Raw genomic sequence first — 21,279 nt, 5'->3', positions numbered from 1 at the left:
GAGCAGGGGATCAAAGAGCAAGCATCAGTGCTTATTGCTTCTCTGGCTCCTGAACAAGCAGAACCTCCTCTCTTTCCCTGTCCTGGATACCCAGTGTGGGACCAGCCCTTCACAGCGACCCTGTCTTGAGTTCCTAACTCCCCTTCTTCCCTCTTTTGAAGGCTAGAGGTGCTGGTGTCGGCTAGCAACAGGTTGAGGGAGTGTGGCAGTTCACCAGGTCTGGAGGAGAGCGGGCACTCAATCTGGCCCTTTTTGCGGAAAGGCCCCTAGCATCTCTTGTCAGCCTCCAGCTGGGCTGTAGCTGGCTTAGCGGGCTCAGCTTTGATTTGGAAGGTTGTTTTGACAGTGAGACTTCTGGATTGGCAGATAGTAGTATTTGGGGACATAATGGTTGCTCTTACTGAACACTGGATAGGGTGTTTTACATGTGTTCTCTCATCTACTTTTGTAAAGTAGGGAACGTTTATTGCTACTTTACAGATAAGGAAATTAAAGCTTGTAGGTGGGGGAGACAGGACTTGAACCTGGTTCTGTTGGACTGCAGCGTTCCTCAAGATCGCTGCCTGGCACAGATGTCTGGCAATATTGGCCACCAGTCGTTTTTTTGGGTACTTCTCTTTCCTATTTGTAATAATCTCACCTCCTTCTTGACAATGTTGATGTTACAGTTGTTCTGTTTTGGGGTTTTGTGTGTGTGTGTGTGTTTCCTTTTTGTGAATGAGGGTCTCGCTATATTGCCTTTTTAAATATATTCTTTTTTTTTTTCCTTTTTGTGAATGGCAGGTCTTGAACTCTTGGGCTCAAGCTATCCTCCTGCCTCTGCTTCCCTAAGTGCTGCCTGTAAAGGCATGAGCCACTGTGCCTGACTTGATGATGTTGATGATAATAATAAAGTTAGTATGTGCTGAGTAGGTGGCAGATTTAGGATTTGAAACCTGGCAGGTTATCTCCGACATCTACAGTCTTAACCAGAAAGGAGGAGAATGAATGGCAGAATCTTGCTTGTGGTTGTTAAGCTCCTTGAGGCCCAGTGTGCATGCAGCAGGGCCAGGCAGGGAATGCTGACCTGTGCCACACAGATCGGCCCCTCGGTTCACCAAGAGGGATGGGCAGAGCAGAGCTCAGGATGAGCGTGGGATGCCCAGATTTGGTCTCAACTGGCAAAAGGCCCAAGTCCCCAGGTAGATGCTAAATCCCTGGTCTGGATTTTGAGAATTTAGAGACCGTCACGCTTCCTGCTGCCTTGGACTTATATCGTCAGAGAAAAGGGGAGTGACAACAAACTTAGAAGGTGAACTAGAGGTTGCCAAGGAAACTTTCCCACCCATCTTCCTCTCGTAGGAGTTGGGGCAGAAGGAAGGTTTTTCCTGTTCATTGCCCCTTAGGCAGACTGGGTAAAGTGGGAGGCAGTCTAGCAGCATTGAAAGGGAAGCTGGGGCTGAGAAAAAGGTAGCCTGAGGAGGCCAGGCTTTCAGTACCCTGCTGGACAGGGCTGGGGTACCCTTCAGGAGACTGGCCCAGTCAGGTACCAGCAATGCCCTTCTCTCCAAGGGGTGTGAACCCTAGAGATCCTTTGGAAGGGAAAAAAGCAGGTATTTAAAAATCCACTTGTCTAGCAAACACTGTTTGAGAACCAACCAGTCTTAGGTAAGCTACAGGGTGCATGGAGAACAGAGCACCAGAGAGCTCTGTGGGCTGGAATGAGCAGACAGTAAGGGCTGGGGGGCTCCATGGAGATGCAAAGGTTGGTGAGGAAGACAGAAAGAAGGAAGTTAAAAGGGCCTCTTCTGGGATGTGAGGAGCCTCCTCCCCCTTCAAACATCTACCAAATATATGGGATCTTTCTCCTCCAAAGTTCAACCCCATGTGTTTCTGGGATCTGGTCAAACAGCTCACCAAAAGACACCCTGCAGCTACTATGCAAAGGCCCTGCGTGGGCACAGTGAAGAAGGAGAAATATCAGAATCAGGATACTGAATTTACTTGCTGCTGTCATTTCTGCCTGAAAAGCATCTGGCTGGGCTAGCAAGGTTCTTGCCTAGGAATGCTGGACAGTTCCTTGGATAGTAGTAGCAAGTCATTCTTTTTCTCTGCGGTTTTTGAGTGCTTCACTTACAGCCAACAGGGGCCATGAAAGGAAGAACTTTGACTCACACTCCTCTGGTCACCCTGCTGCCCTCCAAACTGTTTCTTGAAGTTTCCAAGGCAGCTCTGGATGGTTCTGGGATGAGGCTATGGCCTCATATGCTTTGTTGCAGTATGCTGGAGCGATCGTACCAGATGTTCTTTGTGAGTTGTAAACCAGGGCTCTAATCAGGAGTTAGACCAGACTCTGCATTTTTGTTTTGTGTGTGTGTGTGTGTGTGTGTGTGTGTGTGTGTGTGTGTGTGTGTTTTCTTTTTTTTTTTTTTTTGAGACAAGGTCTCACTCTGTCACCCAGGCTGGAGTACAGTGGCATGATCATGGCTCACTGTAGCCTTGAACTCCTCCTGGGTTCAAGCTATCCTCCCACCTCATCCTCCAGAGCATCTGGGACTATAGGTGCGTGCCACCACACCCAGTTGATTTCTTTATTTGTTTTTATTTTATTTTATTTTTTTGAAACAGAGTTTCACTCTTGTTGCCCAGGCTGGAGTGCAGTGGTGCAATCTCAGCTCACTGTAACCTCCTCCTCCCGGGTTCAAGCGATTCTCCTGCCTCAGCCTCCCTAGTAGCTGGGATTACAGGCGCCTGCCACCACGCCCAGCTAATTTTTTGTATTTTTAGTAGAGACAGGGTTTTACTATGTTGGCCAGGCTGGTCTCGAACTCCTGACCTCAAGCAATCAACCCGCCTCAATCTCCCAAGATTTCTTAATTTTTTGTAGAGACAGAGTCTCCCTATGTTGCCCAGGCTGGTCTTGAGTTCCTGACCTCAAGTGATCCTCCTGCCTCAGCCTTCTTTGCTGGGATTATAGGCATGAGCCACCTTGCCTGGCTCAAACTCTGAACAGTTTTAGTGAGAGATAATTCACATACCATAAGTTTATCCATTTGAAATTTAAATGAGTGACTTTTATTAAATTCACAGTTGTGTATCCATCACCGCAATCAATTTTAGAACATTTTCATTACCCCAAAAAGAAACCCCACACTCCTTAGTTGTCACCCTTAAATTTCCCCCATCCTTCTCAGCAACCACTAACCTACTTTCTATCTCTGTAGATTTGCCTGTTCTGGGCATTTCATATAAATGGAATCATACAATATGTGGTTCTTTATGACCAGCTTTGTTGACTCAACATCATTTTCAAGTTTCTTCTGTGTTGTAGCATATATTCTTTTTTACTGCCAACCAATACTCCCCAGTATGGAGATGCTACGTTTGTTTATCTGTTCATCCAGCTGATGGGCATTTGAATTGTTTCCACTTTTTGACTATTATGGATTATGGTGCTGTGAACCTTGGTTACAGGTTTTTTGTGGATTTATGTTTTCATTTCTCTTTTGTATATACTGAGGAGCGGAATTGCTGGCTCACATAGTCTGCGTTTAGCAGTTTGAGGAATGTACATGTCTTCACGTAGATAATGTTTTTTGTCTAGACCATACCCTTTTTGTACAGGTTGAACATCCGTAATCCAGAAGCAAAAATGCTCCAAAATCTACACTTTTTGAGTGCCAGCATGATGCCACAAGGGAAAATTCTATATGTAACCCTATATGACAGGTTATAATCAAAATTCAATCACTTTGTTTCATGAACAAAATTATTTTAAAATGTGAAATTACCTTCAGGCCATGCATATAATGTATACGTGAAAAATAAATGTTTAGACTTGGGTCCCATCCCTGAGATATCTGATTATGTATATGCAAATATTCCAAAATCTGACACGTCTCTGGTCCTAAGCATTTTGGATAAAGGATATTCAACCTGTATTATGTTTGTATGCCTGTTCAGTGCTGGTCATTATAGCTTCTGCATCGTCATCCCCTCATTTGAGCCAGGAGGGCAGAGCAGGGCAGACTGCTGCCTTGCTCAGACCTAGTCGTTCAGTCATTTCATTGTACAAGTACTCATTGAGCAGCAAACATAAGCCAGTCTCTCTTTAAGTGCTGGGATCTATTAGTGAATAAAGAATATATGCCTGCTTTCATGTACTTCCATTCTTACTGGGAGAGACGGCAAATAAATGTAAAGTGATAAATAATAAAGGTTCGGTGGGGCATTGGTAGTTCAGCAGCAGAAATTTCGTCTCCCATGCAGGAGACTCCGGTTTAACTTCCGGCCATGCAGTCCTTCCATGCAGGGAGGGCTACTACATTTCTACCCAACAAGGTTATTATGGCCGGGTGCGGTGGCTCACGCCTGTAATCCCAGCACTTTAGGAGGCCAAGGCGGGTGGATCACCAGAGGTCAAGAGTCTGAGACCAGCCTGAGCAACATGGAGAAACCCCGTCTCTACTAAAAATACAAAATTAGCCGGGCGTGGTGGCATATGACTATAATCCCAGCTACTCGGGATGCTGAGGTGGGAGAATTGCTTAAACCCAGGAGGCGGAGGTTGCGGTGAGCTGAGATTGCACCATTGCACTGCAGCCTGGGCAACAAGAGCAAAGCGCTGTCTCAAAATAATAAATAAATAAATAATAAAGGTTCATGTAAGTTTTGGGTGGCAGTGAGGGCATTGAAGCAGTTATGACCATGTTGCTACCATGACTTTGAGATGCAGTCTTCTCGCAGTCTGCACAAGCAGCATAGTGGGAAGTGGGGTACCGGCTCTCCCTCCTGAGCCAGACGAGCTGTTGTGTTGCCAGTGGAGGTTCAGGGAGCCAGTGATGGGACAGCTCTGCTCCTGAGCTTTGCCACCCACAGGACCTGGGCACTGGACCTTATGATGTGCTCCTTTGGAGTGAAGACTGGCTGTCATCTCAGCCCCCTCTCCTTTCTTCTCCTGTCCTACGTTTCTTCACATGCCTACCAGCCCCCTGGAGTCTGCCCCTGCACCCTCCTCCCTTACATATTTTGCAGAGAGTGTTTAGAGGACTGGAAGTGTAGCTTGTAATGGTATCTCTGTTTCTACCCTGCAGCCCACCTTGGGACACCTTGACTCCAAGCCCAGCAGTAAGTCCAACATGATTCGGGGCCGCAACTCAGCCACCTCTGCTGATGAGCAGCCCCACATTGGAAACTACCGGCTCCTCAAGACCATTGGCAAGGGTAACTTTGCCAAGGTGAAGTTGGCCCGACACATCCTGACTGGGAAAGAGGTGAGCACTGGGACTGGGGACATGGCAGCACCTCCCAGCCCTGTTGACACTCCAGCAGGTGGTGATGGGACTACTACTGCAGCCAACCTCTTGTTTATCCGGCAGAAATGAGATCTGACATATAGGGGTGCAAAAAGCTGTGGGATGAAGAGGAGTGCGAAATATAAAGGAGGAAGTAGATTGGAATCCTGGATTTTGCCTAGTCAGAGAAGTGATTTGGGGCTTTTTTGTCTCATCCTCAGGTAGCTGTGAAGATCATTGACAAGACTCAACTGAACTCCTCCAGCCTCCAGAAAGTAAGCACATGGCACCTGCTGTCCGTTTGTGTTTTTTTTGTTTTGTTTTGTTTTGAGTCAGAGTCTCATTCTTGTCACCCAGGCTGGAGTGCAATGGCATGATCTCAGCTCACTGCAACCTCCGCCTCTTGTTTTCAAGTGATTCTCCCACCGCAGCCTCCCAAGTAGCTGGGATTACAGGCGCCCGCCACCACGCCTGGCTAAGTTTTGTATTTTTAGTAGAGATGGGGTTTCACCATGTTAGCCAGGCTGGTCTCAAATTCCTGACCTCAAGTCATCCGCTTGTCTCGGCCTCCCAAAGTGCTAAGATTACAGGCGTGAACCACCGCGCCCAGCCCTCCTGTCCCTTTCTAAATCTCTCTTCTGGGGTCAATGATCTACTTACCCCATTTAGACCTCCTCTTGAATTCCTAGTTTAAATTTTCTGGCCATTTCACTCACCACCCCACATGGCTCTGCTACCTTAGGGGTTTTAGTTGAATCCTCTGTGGTGACTCCTCCTGAGTGGGTTTCCTGGCCACAGGCACTGGCTCTTGTGAAGTCTTTCTGTTCATTCCCAGCCACTTGGCCTACCTGTCTGACCTACTTCCTGCATCTTGTTATCTTCTGGCTTGCGGCCAGCCCTATGCAAAAACACATGTTTGTAGCCACTACTAGAAACACATGCAGCTACTTCAAGATCTGGAATGATCCAGGGGAGTGGCTTTAGAAATACAAGAATAAGAGGAAACAGGGAACCTGCAGCTGGGTTCTGTGCCAGCTACATTTTAGAGAATGAGCTCCAGCTCAAATTTTCTGAACAAAACCTAGTTCTGTTCATCTTGTGGCAAATCAGGTATTTTCTCCGTAAGCATATTGTGGTAGTTGAGTTAGGAGAAGGCATGATTCGTGCTAACATTAGAGTCAGATACAGTGATACTGGGAACCTTAGGCGTAGGGGCTGAGGATTGTTGTTGAGGACAATGCTCATGGAATTAGAGTGGATGAGTTGTTCCCCTGACATGCAAATAGCCAGAACCAAGGTGTTTCCTATTTATTGTTACCCCTGGGATCCCTTCAAGGGTTCTTCAGTTCAGTGGAATCATTGCTGTCATCACCAGGGTGTCCTTGCTTGGAGCTTTCCAGGAGGAAGGGAAAAAGGGCTGCTCCTGACATACTGGCTCCAGCCCCACAGAAGAAGAAGTCAGCATGGGATGGGCCATTTGGCCTTGGGAGCAGTCTAGCCTGCCATCGTAATAATCGCCAGTCCACCAAGCCATCTTACTCCCTACCTTGTTTTTCTCCCTAATTCTTCCTGACTCTGTGGAAGGCACCAACACCGGACAAATAGAGCCATTTTCAAAACCTTTTGAGACTCTGTTACTAAAGCCAGTCTGATTCTGGCCAAAAATGTGATCTCAGCAATAATCCCTAAAAAACGAACATTGAAGAAGCTAGCCCCCTCAGGGGTCTAGATGAGCCCAGAAAACCCCAAGTTCTCCCAGAAGAATGCCACTTCCATGCCAGGTGAGCAGCCTTAGGGGAAGAAGCCGTGGCAGTTGCCCCTGGCCCCATTTCAGTGCTGCTCCCCATTACCACCCCAGAGGGTGGTATCGAGGCTTTTTGCCACTTCTTCCAAAATATCTGTTGGGCCAGGGAAAAAAGTAAGAAAAACCTAGGCTCTAATAAAGGGTAAGGTCAGCATTGGGTTCCTGAAGATTGGAAAGCCTTTTTCTTCTTTTCCGTTCTAGCTCAGGAAAGCTCTGGGGCATCATTAAAGGGGAAACAAATGTATTCACTTTATTCCATAAACCGTATCTTGAATTAGGGCTTCCCCTACCCCCCCCAACAAAAACAACAACAAAAACTAGTTCTGCTCTTTGTGCAAGTGATGAGGCCTGGAATTACAAAAAGCCCCACCTCCAGTTCTCTGGCCCCCGCAGAGGGGAAGGAGTTCATTTCTGTCATCTTTCTTTATGAAAATACATGGTTTGGAGCCCCTGGTTTTGTTTCACAAAGAGAGCGTGAGTGTGTGGAGGTGGATTTGATTAAAATTGGCATCAGCTATATATAGGAGTGGCTTCTTCTGTCACCACCCTGGAGGCCCAGGAAGGAAAGGCCTATCCCCTGGAACAGAGCCCTCTGACTACTGTAAATCAGAAAATGATGGGGTCCCCCTCTGTTGCTCCACCACCCCTTTACACAGACCAAGCTGGGGTGTGTACTGTCACTGAACCAAGGCAGCAGCTCGGGTTCTGAATATTCACGCACATGGGCTCACACTCCCTCCAGCAGAGGCACCCAGCCAAAACCCGCCTGCTGTTTTGGGGCTGGATTTGGTAGACGCAGCAGAGGGCACGGCTGGCTCATCCCAGTGCCATCCCGGGTAGCACGTCCCCACAGCCAGCCCTCCTCCAGCTTCCCCGACTTCCCAGCCACGGGGAAGGCTGCGCATGAGCTAGACAACCACCCTATTTTCTTTTCCCTGCCTGGTTTTGGTTTTTTTGGGAAAAAATAATCCTAGCAGGGGTTCTGTTTGGAGGTACCTGAGGGGAGCAAGTTGAGCAAGCATGACCCCTGGCATTTTATCTTCCAGCTATTCCGCGAAGTAAGAATAATGAAGGTTTTGAATCATCCCAACATAGGTGAGCACAAGTTGTCATTTCTCTCTTCTTCCCCAACAGCAGGGCTCTGCTTTCCAGCGTGTCATCTTCTCCCCGAGGCACACTGCCTTCTGGAGTCTGCGGTCTTCAAGGATGCCCCTGGGGAAGCTCAGCTCAAAATCCGTTTCCCCTTCTGGCATACTGGGCTGTCCTTAGCAGTTTGGCTGGCATGAGAGGAACTTGTTCTTGGGAGTGGGGGATCATGAAAGGAGGGGAGACTTTCATCCCTAGGAGACTCCTGGACATGTTTTAGAGCAGTATGTGGCCCCTGCTGCTTCTTGACTTAAGGCTTGGCCTTTTCTCTTGTAGTTAAATTATTTGAAGTGATTGAGACTGAGAAAACGCTCTACCTTGTCATGGAGTACGCTAGTGGCGGTAGGTGTGGAACTGCCTCTTCCTGTTGTGCCCCCACTTCTTCCACCTCCAGCCAGCTCTGACTGAGATCCCTGCCTGGTCTCTTACAGGAGAGGTATTTGATTACCTAGTGGCTCATGGCAGGATGAAAGAGAAAGAGGCTCGAGCCAAATTCCGCCAGGTAGGTGTGACTCCCTCCATAGGATCTGGACCTGACCTCTGCCTTTTGGGGTTTGACATATAAGGATAAGCTGCCTGTCTATAAGTGGCCCTTGGAGGGTACTTTGGGCTCTGCTTATCTGTGTGGTAGCTTAGCACTAGGTCACAGGATCACTGCTCTGCCAGCCCCTGTGGCCCACCCTCAGGCACCCCTGGGTTAACCCTTCTTCCTTCCTTTCAGATAGTGTCTGCTGTACAGTACTGTCACCAGAAGTTTATTGTCCATAGAGACTTAAAGGTAAGGCATATACTTCTCCTTGTGCCTTTGAGTGGGGGCCAGGTTGTTCCCCTTGGTTCTCCATGATAAAACCATCAACAACCATCAGGCCCTGAGTGTTCAGGAAACTCCAGCCTTTCTTTTTTTTTTTTGAGATGACCAGAAAGCCCCTAGGGCTGCCTCTGATAGAGACCTTGTGGCTGGACCTCGGGTTCCGTTCCAGCCCTTGAGCAGGGGGCCTCTGCCATTTCACCTCTTGGCACATCACCTTTCAGTGCTGCCAAGAGAGGCAGGCACACTCCAGGCTTTCTTGGTCTTTCAGGCAACCTGGTAGCCGACCCAGGGAAGAGTACTGAAAGTTCCACAGCTGTATCCCAGCTGCTTTTCAGGCAGGCATGCATATACCATCTCCATTACCAAGATACTCAAGTTTGAGGACACCTGTGAGTCTCTTGGTTGCTGAGTCCTCACAGACATGATTTGATTAACCTGGGCCTGATGCTGTAGCTTTGCACAGCTCACAGGGTCTCTAGGCCTTCGGATCCCATCTCTCCCATGGCTGCCCGTGTGAGGAGTGGCCTGCACTGCCTTCCTCCTGCCCAGCCGATTCACGCTGATTGAAGCCCTGCCCTGACATTGGTGGAGAAAGTTCTGAGACTGAAGATGACTTTCCATTTGTTCTCCCATTCCCCTCAGCTCCTTCCCGCCCAGGGCCTTATTCTGGTTCACTTGGTTCCCTGATGTTTTCCATCTCACCTCCCAGGCAGAAAACCTGCTCTTGGATGCTGATATGAACATCAAGATTGCAGACTTTGGCTTCAGCAATGAATTCACCTTTGGGAACAAGCTGGACACTTTCTGTGGCAGTCCCCCTTATGCTGCCCCAGAACTCTTCCAGGGCAAAAAATATGATGGACCCGAGGTGGATGTGTGGAGCCTAGGAGTTATCCTCTATACACTGGTCAGCGGATCCCTGCCTTTTGATGGACAGAATCTCAAGGTTGAGTGAAGTGCAAGCTTTTTATTGCTTCTCATTTCCTCTCGGCCTCTGGTCTTAGCCCTGACCTCCCGCCTTTGCCACCTGTCTACATTTGTCCCAAGCCAAAGCTTCAGAGAAGGGCTTGCTGAGGTAGCAGCAGTCAAAGGCCTTCTGCACCTGGGAATGAATAACCTCAGTTCCTTTCTCGAAAGATGGGATAAACTGTGTGTGTGTTCATCTCCCAAGGCACTCCGGATTGCAGGCCTCGGACTGGTCAAGTTAGAGGGTACGAGGGTATTTGACTTCACTTGCCTCTCTGGTGAGGTGTCTTGTCCCAGGCTCTCTGCCTTCTTCCATATTTCATTTATGTCTGGCCAGGCCTAGGCTCTCAGGATCTTGGATATTATGTTTCTTCCTTTGGCCTTGGGATAATTTCAATTTTCTAACCCTGGATCCTCCTACAGGAGCTGCGGGAACGGGTACTGAGGGGAAAATACCGTATTCCGTTCTACATGTCCACGGACTGTGAAAACTTGCTTAAGAAATTTCTCATTCTTAATCCCAGCAAGAGAGGCACTTTAGAGGTGAGCGGTGGAGCCCAACTGGCGGAAGGGCCTGGGGTCCCCATGGAAACTTTCCAGCTGACTTTCTTCCCTCTGCCCTTTTCCTTCTCTGTGCTCCCCAGCAAATCATGAAAGATCGATGGATGAATGTGGGTCACGAAGATGATGAACTAAAGCCTTATGTGGAGCCACTCCCTGACTACAAGGACCCCCGGCGGACAGGTGAGGCTGTGCCGGACTGTAAGGTTAAGCTTGCCTAGGAGTTGAGGCCAGTCTTAACGATATGTCCCCCTGTGCAGAGCTGATGGTGTCCATGGGTTACACACGGGAAGAGATCCAGGACTCGCTGGTGGGCCAGAGATACAACGAGGTGATGGCCACCTATCTGCTCCTGGGCTACAAGAGCTCCGAGGTGTGTGCTCCCCACTCCATTCTCTGACCTGGCCAGCCTCACTGTCAGTAGCACCCATGCTTCTAACACCTGTTGAGGGCAGAAGCTCATCTCTGAGTAGGTGTGCTCTCTGCTCACCAATTTTAAGCCTCAGCTTTGGTGTCTAAGGTCCTCTGGCCCATTCACTGATCTCCATGACTGAATTAATAGAAAGCTGTTAGGGTCGGTGTGAGACTGGGTCAGAGTTTCAATACGGGTGAGTAGTTGATCTAGGTTAGTCTGCGTTGATTAGATGGGTCTAGGTCATCGGCTAGCACTTCTGTGTTGATCTAGATATCTTTGTGTCTTTCTGTATCTGGAAGTGTACATTTCTGCGTGGGTGGGTGGGTGTGTGTGGGGCAGGGGGATCTGTGTGTGTATCTGATCAGAAGCTTGAGTCTGTTGCTTTTTTTTTTTTTTCTTTTTTTGAGACGGAGTTTCGCTCTTGTTGCCCGGGCTGGAGTGCAATGGCAGGATCTTGGCTCACTGCAACCTCTGCCTCCCGGGTTTAAGCGATTTCCTGCCTCTGCCTCCCAAGTAACTGGGATTACAGGCATGCACCATCACACCCGGCTATTGAGTCTGTTGCTTCTGTCTAGTGCTTTATGTTTGAGTTGTGTATCTGTGTGTGTGTGTATGTGTCCGTCTTCCCGTCTGTGGATCTGGAGACTTTGTGATTGTTCTTCTGCCCGTTTGGGTTTTGTTCATCATCTGTGTGTCCCCACATGAACTCCCAGCCTCCCTGCCCTGCTGTCCCTCTGGTGGTGGGATCCTTAAGAGGCACCTGCTTGCTGGGCGCGGTGGCTCACGCCTGTAATCCCAGCACTTTGGGAGGCTGAGGTGGGCAGATCACGAGGTCAGGAGATGGAGACCATCCTGGCTAACACGGTGAAACCCTGTCTCTACTAAAAATACAAAAAATTAGCCGGGCGTGGTGGTGCGCGCCTGTAGTCCCAGCTACTCGGGGGCTGAGGCAGGAGAATGGCGTGAACCCAGGAGGTGGAGCTTGCAGTGAGCCGAGATCGCGCCACTGCACTCCAGCCTGGGTGACACAGCGAGACTCTGTCTCAAAAAAAAAAAAAAAAAAAAGAGGCACCTGCTGCCACTTGGTGTAGGCCCATATTGCTCTGTGTTGAGGGGAGTGGTCTTGAGTCTGGACATGTGTTCTTGTGGATATTTGTGTCTCTGGGTGTGTGGCTTATGTATTCCTCTCTGAGGCTGTGTCTGTCAGTGTCTGTGTCAGAGCATGTGTATCTCCAGGGTGAAGGGGGGATTTATTGGTCTTACAAGTGGACGTCTGGTATGATCCTGGGGTGTTTGAGTGTTGGGAGAGGGTGGTATGTGTAAATGTGTCCATCTGTAGGGATTTCCACGTGACTTCTGCCCTCCCTTGAAGCTGTTTTCTGTTTCTTTTAGCTGGAAGGTGACACCATCACCCTGAAGCCCCGGCCTTCAGCTGATCTGACCAATAGCAGCGCCCCATCCCCATCCCACAAGGTACAGCGCAGCGTGTCGGCCAATCCCAAGCAGCGGCGCTTCAGCGACCAGGGTAAATGCTTTTGGGAGTTGTAGGTAGGGAGTCACCCCTCTCCAGAGAGGTCACAGGTTCTGTGGGGACTTGGGTAATAGAGCTAAGTTTCAGTCCTTGTTCAGCCACTTATTAGTAGCACGGCTATGAGCAAGCCACTTCCCTTCCCTCACCTCTGTGGAATGGGGGCTTGCTGGGTTGTTGGCCAGCCCTGTAGGAGATGAGCATGCATGGGGCTGGTACTCAGTGGACCCCTTGGCCTTACCCATTCCCACCCTCCCTCTGGCCCAGCAGCTGGTCCTGCCATTCCCACCTCTAATTCTTACTCTAAGAAGACTCAGAGTAACAATGCAGAAAATAAGCGGCCCGAGGAGGACCGGGAGTCGGGGCGGAAAGCCAGCAGCACAGCCAAGGTGCCTGCCAGCCCCCTGCCCGGCCTGGAGAGGAAGAAGACCACCCCAACCCCTTCCACGGTGAGCCGCAGCCCCCGCCCTCTCCTTCCTTCCTGCGGTGGGGCCTGCCCTCTCCAGGCAGCTCTTCTCTTAATTCAGACTCTGTTCCCTTTGGCTGCCAATTCTGCTTGCAGCAGGAAGCCTCGCTCCCAGGAGTAAAAGCAGAATCCTTTCCTTAACCTACCACTGTCTGCTTCAGGTGGAAGGGAGGGGAAGCTTGTTCAATGAACGTGCGGGAGAACCTGGCTGTAGACCACTTTGGCTTTCTGATAGAACGCTTGCCCTTTATTCCCCACAGAACAGCGTCCTCTCCACCAGCACAAATCGAAGCAGGAATTCCCCACTTTTGGAGCGGGCCAGCCTCGGCCAGGCCTCCATCCAGAATGGCAAAGACAGGTGAGAGACCCGGGCCCTGCCTGCCTTGCTCCCTAGGAGCCACGTCTCACAGGGTGATGTCTGTCAGCAGCACCATCTCCTGTCCCTGCCAGCGCATTGCTCCCTGCTCACTGGAGTTCCATCCTGGCTGTGTCCAGTCCAGCTTTCCCCTCCCCTATTCCACGCCATTGCCTCCTCCCTATCTTCCTCTGACTGCTGCTTGCAGTTTGCCAAGTGTGGGGCTGACCGTGGCCATCTCAGCTGCATGCTCGCTTCTCGACCACGGCCAGGGCATGGCAGCTGCCCTTCTCTAGACATGAGCACCTAAGGCCTTGTGTTGGGGGTCCCAGCTCAGGGCAGAACCAAGAGATGCCCATCTGGAGGGTTGTACACATAGAGGGCGACTCCAGCCATCCCCATGAGACCAGAGCTCCCCAGCCTTCACCGGCCGCATTTCTTACTGTTGCATTCCTGGCTCTATCTCTTCGGAGTTTATGAAAACTTCCCCTCAGCAACACCCCACTCTTTCTGTAGAAGAAACTCTCTTGTTCTTAGAATTCTTAGGAGGCCAGTGCAGCCTGGAGGCAGCAGCCCCTTGTCTGCTCTCCTTCATTTCTGGTTTCCTCTTCCCAGGCTCTGGCCCACCTCGTTGCTTCCCGACCTCACCTCCACTCCCAGCCCCGCATTCCTCAGTTCTAACTTGCATCCCGCTGCTGCCCAGGCCTGACCTCTGCCCTGCTGGAGCTCCCCAGCTCTGGCCCTTCCCTTGCCCTTGCTTCCTAATCCAGGCCTCCTGCCCTCACTCACCCCTAACACGGGCCTCTCCGCTGCTTTTGTCTCCTAGCCTAACCATGCCAGGGTCCCGGGCCTCCACGGCTTCTGCTTCTGCCGCAGTCTCTGCGGCCCGGCCCCGCCAGCACCAGAAATCCATGTCGGCCTCCGTGCACCCCAACAAGGCCTCTGGGCTGCCCCCCACGGAGAGTAACTGTGAGGTGCCGCGGCCCAGGCAAGTGTGCTGGGGCAGCTGCTGCACCTGCTGCCCTCAGCCCACCCTACCCCCTTGCCCCAGCAATTTCTTCTTCCCTCTTGGGGGTCCTGCTCTGTTCTTGTCATCTTAGCCACAAGAAATGGGTCTGTCCCCTGCGGCCAGGAAGTGGAAGGAACAAAAAAGAGCATTAATGCCCCTCTTTTCCAGTTCTCCCTCTCAGAACAGGTATGCAGGAAGCTGTCCTAAGGCTCCACAGGGAAACCTTTTTGTTCTGAACCTTCCTGGGTTTCCTTAGGTACCCCAGGGATAGTTGGCATCACAGGGACTCAATCCTCGAGGGTTGGTCCCCATTGCCCGCTTGAGGGTCCAGTCTGCCCGGCTCCCAGGGAGGCCGCTCTGTCCAGCCTAAACCACACTCCACACACGGGTCCTTCCTTGCCTCCCTCCCTCCCTTCCCAAACCATCTCCTTCCACTTCCACAAGACTTCCTTCTCACCACTGTCCTCAATAGTCACACCCTTCCTTCTGTGTCCTCGTGATGGCTGCCTCTGCCCTAGCATCCCCCCCTCCCTGTCCCCACCACAGGGTGTCCAGGTGCCCAGTGATGATGGCTGTCCTGTACCCTAATTCATCCCCCTCAACCCCACTTCTCTTCTCACAGCACAGCCCCCCAGCGTGTCCCTGTCGCCTCCCCATCCGCCCACAACATCAGCAGCAGTGGTGGAGCCCCAGACCGAACTAATTTCCCCCGGGGTGTGTCCAGCCGGAGCACCTTCCATGCTGGGCAGCTCCGACAGGTGCGGGACCAGCAGAATTTGCCCTATGGTGTGACCCCAGCCTCTCCCTCTGGCCACAGCCAGGGCCGGCGGGGGGCCTCTGGGAGCATCTTCAGCAAGTTCACCTCCAAGTTTGTACGCAGGTAAGCAAGGAGCTTTGGGCGGCAGAGAGGCTTAGGCCAGGCCTTCCTACTTGACTGGGAGTGGGTTAGGGGTTGGGGGTTGGGATTTGGGACACTCTGTACCGGTACTGGGTCTTGGGGTTAGAAGAGGCTTGGGGAAGCACAAGAAATTGGGTCTTTGTCAACACCTTATGTGCCCAGGCCCACCCCTCTTAGGCCTCTCCCCAACTCCTTACAGGCACCCCTCATTCTCTGGCCCCAAGCAGATGGCCGATGCCGCCTCCTCTCTAGGAGAGTGTGAACTCAGATGCTAAAATAAAAGCCCCCCCTTCTCTCCTGGGTTCCCATGGAAACTTATATTTGGTGACGCAGCTGCAAAGTCATGAGGCATGAGCCAGGCTGGGGCCAGCAAGGAAAATTTTGTCCTGATCTCTTGTCCCTTTGACTGCCTCTCCCCTTAGCTGGTTCTGTTTGTGGCTGCAGCCACAGCCATGCCCTTCCGCCCGGGGGTTCTTAGGGTGAAACCTATAAATGAAATCACTGGCGAGGGCCCACAGTGGCCTCCTCCCTAACCTAACCAGAGGTTGTGCCACAGCTTTCCTGTGTTGGACCCAGGGTGGGGATCTCTTCATGGGGTTTCTCACACCTGAGCCCCCAGCCACCACAGAGGGGCAGCTTGAAGTGCATCCAGCCAACTGGCTGGCCTCCTGGGATGCTCCATGTCCGTGTCCTGCCCATTCCTCTCCCTGCCTTGGAGCAGCAGCTCAGGAAGCAGCGGGGGCTTTGAGAGAGCAGGCTCGCCTGCCCTTCCTCTACGTTTCACTCCACTCTGCTGGAGGAGCCAAAGCCACTGCCCCATCTGAACCCCAGAATGCAGGTGTGAGGCCTGCAGAGAGGGTGGGCAGGTCTGAAAGCCTGGGACTCTAGTCTCGCTGAGCGGCTCTTCCGAAAATGGGATGACCCTTGAACCTGTAAAGCCACTCCCCACCTGCTTATCCACATACCGTCTTGTTGGTTTTTTTTATTTCTTTTTTTATTTTGTCTTTTTTTTTGTTTGTTTTTTTAGAAATCTGTCTTTCAGGTTTGCCAGAAGGTAGGCGTTGAGCCCGCTGTGTGTGTGTGTGTGTGTGTGTCCGTGTCCTGTGTCCTGCCTCCATCACTAACTCCCCTTTTCTGGCTCTTACTCTCCTCCATCTGCTTAACCAAGTCTGTGTGGCCCTCCTCTCTCTGCCATCTTAAAGGGATGAAGACTGCCTCTGATTGGGCAACGGCACAGGGCCTGCCTTCAGTGCCCCCAGTACGAACAGGCAGGGCTAAGAGGCCACATTGGCCCACTCAGGGCAAATGGCTTTAAAAATGAGGGGCCTTCCTTGGGCCCACAGTTACGCCTGTCCTCAAGTAAGGGGAGACTGTCTCAGGGAAGCCTCCCTTTAAGATTGTCTCCTCTCACCCACCCCACCCCATCCCCACTCCCCCTCACTCCAGGTTTTGGTCACAGTGTTGGGATCCTTTCCTGGCCCTTTCCCCTGTCATGTGCATGCGCTGTGAGGAAGCTCCAGGGTTACAAGTGCATCTGGGATGGTATCTTGTCTGTCTCCTGGGCTTCCTGAACTTCAGAGCTGTGTGACCTCTTCCCCTTGGCCTATGGGATGGCAGGACTTTGGAGACACTACAGGGACCCTGGGGCCCCAAGGTTTCAGTCTAGATCCTCCAGACCTTAGGAGCTTTTGTCTCACAAATGGAGCACAGCACCCCCTCCTGGCAGCTCCTGCAGAACTAGCCCCACTCACCCGCACCCCTGCCCCAACACCCCTGCCACCAGCAGCATCTGGATAAATCAGGCCTCTTCTCCTCTGGGCTGTTTTCTCCAGATATGGCCTGTCCCTTCCAAAGTGCCGGGAGCTGGGACATTCCAGGGCAAGGGCCGTTCTACCCCAAGCCCTAGCAAAACAACAGATCTCTGCACCCTTACTCAGGGGTCTCCCTTCATGGGCCCCTTCCTGGCTGTTTCACCCCTGGCCTTAGGCTCATCCTCTCTGCAGGCCTCGGGGGCCAAATACCAAGCTGAAGACCAAGGGCCAGGTTAAGAGTGCTTGTTCCCCAGGGCTGTCTGCTCAGGCCCTGCACTGGAACTGGGATGCCTGGCAGGCACATTGGTGCCACAGCTGATGGAGGAACGTCCAGACAGGGTCTTCAGGCTTTCCCCACCCCCTCCTCCTCTCACCCAGCGCTTGACTGCCTGGCTGGCTGCTGCCTCAAGGGGTCCCAGCAGGGGGCTGCCCCACAGGGCATCTGGAGAGAGCGGGGCGGGTGCCTTCCTCGCACAGCCGGGCTCCCTGCTCGCAGTGCACTTGTGTGCACCCCTGTGTTGGTTGTGTCTTCCTGTTTATTTCTGTGTGCTGCTGCTCTTTCTCCTTCCTCTCACATCCTCCCTCTGCACTCCCCAATTTCCTAGCTCCAGACACCCATCTTCCAGCCAGGAGCTGGAGAAGCCGCTCAGCGGGGCCAGACCTCTTCCCCACCCACCCACCCAAGGTGTCTGCCCCGCCCCACCCTCGTCCTCCCTGTGTATGAGCAGATGGCCTGGCAGGCCAGCAGGTAGGGGAGTTGGGAAAGGTTGGAGGAGGCGGCCTTTTCCACTCAGCAGCAGGCACCCATCCCCAGGTGCCTACCATGCAGACCCAGGCCTTGGCACTTTGAGCCTTCTGACAGAGACCCTTGCGTAGCCACAGCCCCTCCTCCTACAGAGACCCAAAGCATTGCAGCCCCTTTCTTCCAAAAGGACTGCAGTCCTGAGACCCTAGCGTGTGGCTCCAAAAACTTACTCACACCCGCAACCCCCAGAACGGCGCGTGAGCCCTGGCTGTGGGGGAGCAGCCTCGTGCCCGGCTGTGTGCTCGGTGTGCTCAGTGAAGTGCGTGCACAGCCACTCCCCCTCCTCCCCCAGAGCGGAGGCTCCTTCTCCCCGGCACAGATCTGGGAGTGTGGGGAGGGACAGGCCCCATGTGCTGGGCTCCCTGCTGGAAAGGAATGGTTGAGCTGCCAGTGTGAGGTGCTGCAGAGCCCTGTTGGCTTGCCAGGTGATGGGCAGAGGGCCCTGGGCTTGGGTCCTGCCCACCCACTGGTGGCACCTCCCCAGACCCACTCTCATCTGGGTCTGTGGCGGCGGAAGGAGCGAGAGATCCCAGCACTAAACTCTCCCTCGCTCTGTTTTTTGAGGAACCTGAATGAACCTGAAAGCAAAGACCGAGTGGAGACGCTCAGGTGAGAGGGCTGGAGCCAGCACTGGCCCTGCCCGGGCCACCGGGCTTGCCACAAGCCTCCTGCTCCTCTCTTCCCTCTGCCACTTGGCTCTTCCTCCCGTGGTTCTGCCCTGTCCCTACCCTCTGGGGCCTCCCTTTCCTCAGAGAGTTTCCCCTTCCCAAACCCAATTGCAGGAGTTAATGGGCCCTTCTCTTCAGGTCTGGTATATTCTGGAAGTCGGAGTTCTGGGTCGGGTGGTCGGGGCTACAGATTCCTACCCCTGGCCTATCCCACCTCCCTGTGCTCCGAGGCTTCTTTCTGGAGAGAGAGTCTGTGCTGGTGCTATTGAGGGCACCGGTGTCTTCCCTGACCCCACCCCGCCTACCCCAAGGCTGGCTTCTCCCCTTCACTGTCCTAACACATAGGGGTTGGAGGACTGCCTCCCTCCGCCCCCGCGGCCAGGGGCTGTGCCTGGCTGCTCCTGCTCCCTCCCGCTCTCCTCTCTGGGCTCGAGGGCTGTCTGCCAGGGTGGCCCTCCTGGGGTGGGGTGCCTCAGCCCCCCGTGACGCCCGCCTCTGCCCTCTCCACAGACCTCACATGGTGGGCAGTGGCGTCAACGACAAAGAAAAGGAAGAATTTCGGGAGGCCAAACCCCGCTCCCTCCGCTTCACGTGGAGTATGAAGACCACGAGCTCCATGGAGCCCAACGAGATGATGCGGGAGATCCGCAAGGTGCTGGACGCGAACAGCTGCCAGAGCGAGCTGCATGAGAAATACATGCTGCTGTGCATGCACGGCACGCCGGGCCACGAGGACTTCGTGCAGTGGGAGATGGAGGTGTGCAAACTGCCGCGGCTCTCTCTCAATGGGGTTCGGTTTAAGCGGATATCGGGCACCTCCATGGCCTTCAAAAACATTGCCTCCAAAATAGCCAACGAGCTGAAGCTTTAACAGGCTGCCAGGAGCGGGGGCGGCGGGGGCGGGCCAGCTGGACGGGCTGCCGGGCCGCCGCGCCGCCCCACCTGGGCGAGACTGTGGCGATGGATTGGTGTGTCTCCCCTGCTGGCACTTCTCCCCTCCCTGGCCCTTCTGAGTTTTCTCTTACATGTTTGTGGGGGGTGGGAGATTGTTCTCCAGCCCTCCACATTCACCCCTGCCCAGAGATTTCCCCTTCCCCTCTCCCCAACTGGAGGCAAAGGAAGGGGAGGGTGGATGGGGGGGGCAGGGCTCCCCCTCGGTACTGCGGTTGCACAGAGTATTTCGCCTAAACCAAGAAATTTTTTATTACCAAAAAGAAAAAAAGAAAAAAAAAAATCCCAGCGGCCACCTTTCCTCCCTGCCCCATTGGGACAGTCGAGACTGGATCTGTGGGGTTTCCCGGGAGGGTGGCTCAGGGCTGGAACACTCTCAGGCAAGAGTGGTGGAGCTCCCGTCAGGCCCTCCGCCAGGCCCACTGTGGGCTTCTTCCCTCTCCTCCCTCCTTCCCCTCCAAGCAAACCACCAGAGGTGGCCTTCCCCTGACCTCAGGCCCCTGGGCTGGAGGCCTGGGTGGCGGGGCAGGGGGCGGGGGTGCTGCACAGCCCTGCAGTGGGTGGGACTGGGGGCTGCCCCGGGGCTGCTGAGGCTGGAGGGCCGGCACAAGGCTCCGCCTCCCTCCACACTGTACCCTCTGCCCCTCCTTCCCAGAGCTGGGCATTTCCTTCCACAAGCTGCTGTGGGGACGTGTGTTCCCTCCTCAAAGTCTGTGCCATCTTCTCCCACCCCTCCCGGATAGAAGGAGGGGCTGACCCCAGGGCTGGGAGAGGGGAGGGGACTGCAGGGCAAATTGGCTCCTCGGTCCCCAGGGGGGCCGCTTGGGCTGTTGGTCTCCAGAGCAGGGCCACTGGGCACTCTGTGATGGGGGAATCTTTGTCTGAAAGCACAGCCCCCTCGCCCTTCCTCTCCCCATGGCTTCCCCTTCATTGGCATTAATCTGGGCACCAGCTCTCTCCATAGCAGTGACTTCCCTCACCACTCTCATCTCTCAGCCTTGCCTTTTCTTCCTGACACTGTCGCCCCCTCCTCTCAGGAGACACTGCCCAGGGCCTCCAGGGCCACCTGGCAGAAGGCTGGGTTAGGCAGCAGGGCCGGGAGCATCTGCCCTCCACAGGGTGGGGGACAGATAGGCAAAGCGACTCCCAGCTTGCTGCCCTCAGTGGCCAGTGTGGGCATGGGCGGTTTTGGGCGCTTGGCTGGTGGTGGCCACTGCATCCCTTAATTTATTTCTCTGCTGTTTCTGTTCTTGAGAAATTGAGGGAGGGAGTCCTACACAGAGGCTGCCCCTACCCTCACCTGAGTTGTACATTTTTTTGTGATGGGTTTTATTTTTTATTTTATTATTTTATTTTTTTTTTTTTTTTGATTTATGATGACTCCACCCCTCTTCATCACCCCCGCTCCCAGGCCAGGCTCAGCGATTAAGTCGAGCCCTTGTGTCCTAGGAAGGGGCCTCGCCAACCTCAGCCCTCCTGCCCCACACTCCTACTGCGGCTCAGACCAAGGGCTCCCCCTCCCTCCCTTCCCCCCTCCTGCCCTATGGAACAGCCCGGGTGCTCTGAGGGGACCGGGAGGGCATGGCTTGGCTCCCAAAGGGGGTAGGGGCCCGGGGCACCCAGGCAAGGTGGCCCCTCCCCGGCTAGCCCCCTCCTCCCCAACCCTGCACTTAGTTTCTCCTCTGGATCAAACACATAATAAAGAGAATGTTTGGAATCTGAGCTGCCTCCTCCTGTTTCTTCTCCCAGCCAGGCAGGGACCCAGTCCCCTGTGGGCAAGATGTGGCCCAGCACGCCTGCCTTGCAGGAGAG

At 53.2% G+C, this 21,279-nt stretch overlaps 1 protein-coding gene across 17 annotated transcripts in view; it reads left to right on the top strand.

Moving 5' to 3' along the window:
* MARK2 (microtubule affinity regulating kinase 2) overlaps nt 1-21,189 on the top strand; it is a 75,124-nt gene extending 53,935 nt beyond the window's left edge. For 3 of the 17 annotated variants that reach the window (XM_007994526.3, XM_037999156.2, XM_007994632.3), the window contains exons 2-19: nt 5,073-5,252; nt 5,495-5,548; nt 8,124-8,172; nt 8,500-8,565; nt 8,655-8,725; nt 8,945-9,001; nt 9,744-9,980; nt 10,424-10,543; nt 10,645-10,744; nt 10,822-10,934; nt 12,369-12,501; nt 12,772-12,953; nt 13,231-13,328; nt 14,152-14,313; nt 14,957-15,214; nt 16,260-16,286; nt 18,413-18,457; nt 19,027-21,189. In XM_007994526.3, coding sequence (XP_007992717.1) covers nt 5,073-5,252; nt 5,495-5,548; nt 8,124-8,172; nt 8,500-8,565; nt 8,655-8,725; nt 8,945-9,001; nt 9,744-9,980; nt 10,424-10,543; nt 10,645-10,744; nt 10,822-10,934; nt 12,369-12,501; nt 12,772-12,953; nt 13,231-13,328; nt 14,152-14,313; nt 14,957-15,214; nt 16,260-16,286; nt 18,413-18,457; nt 19,027-19,387 — 2,313 coding nt within the window. In that variant the 3' untranslated portion in view covers nt 19,388-21,189. The remainder of the gene's footprint in view (nt 1-5,072; nt 5,253-5,494; nt 5,549-8,123; nt 8,173-8,499; nt 8,566-8,654; nt 8,726-8,944; nt 9,002-9,743; nt 9,981-10,423; nt 10,544-10,644; nt 10,745-10,821; nt 10,935-12,368; nt 12,502-12,771; nt 12,954-13,230; nt 13,329-14,151; nt 14,314-14,956; nt 15,215-16,259; nt 16,287-18,412; nt 18,458-19,026) is intronic. The other 14 variants (XM_037999159.2, XM_007994576.3, XM_007994602.3 and 11 more) reach the window with 10 other exon arrangements.
* The last annotated feature ends 90 nt before the right edge of the window (nt 21,190-21,279 follow it).

Source organism: Chlorocebus sabaeus, chromosome 1, assembly GCF_047675955.1.
Source record: "Chlorocebus sabaeus isolate Y175 chromosome 1, mChlSab1.0.hap1, whole genome shotgun sequence".
Classification (NCBI taxonomy): Eukaryota; Metazoa; Chordata; class Mammalia; order Primates; family Cercopithecidae; genus Chlorocebus; species Chlorocebus sabaeus.
Note: the sequence above shows the minus strand (reverse complement) of the source record. Positions and strands in the feature narration are given on the sequence as shown.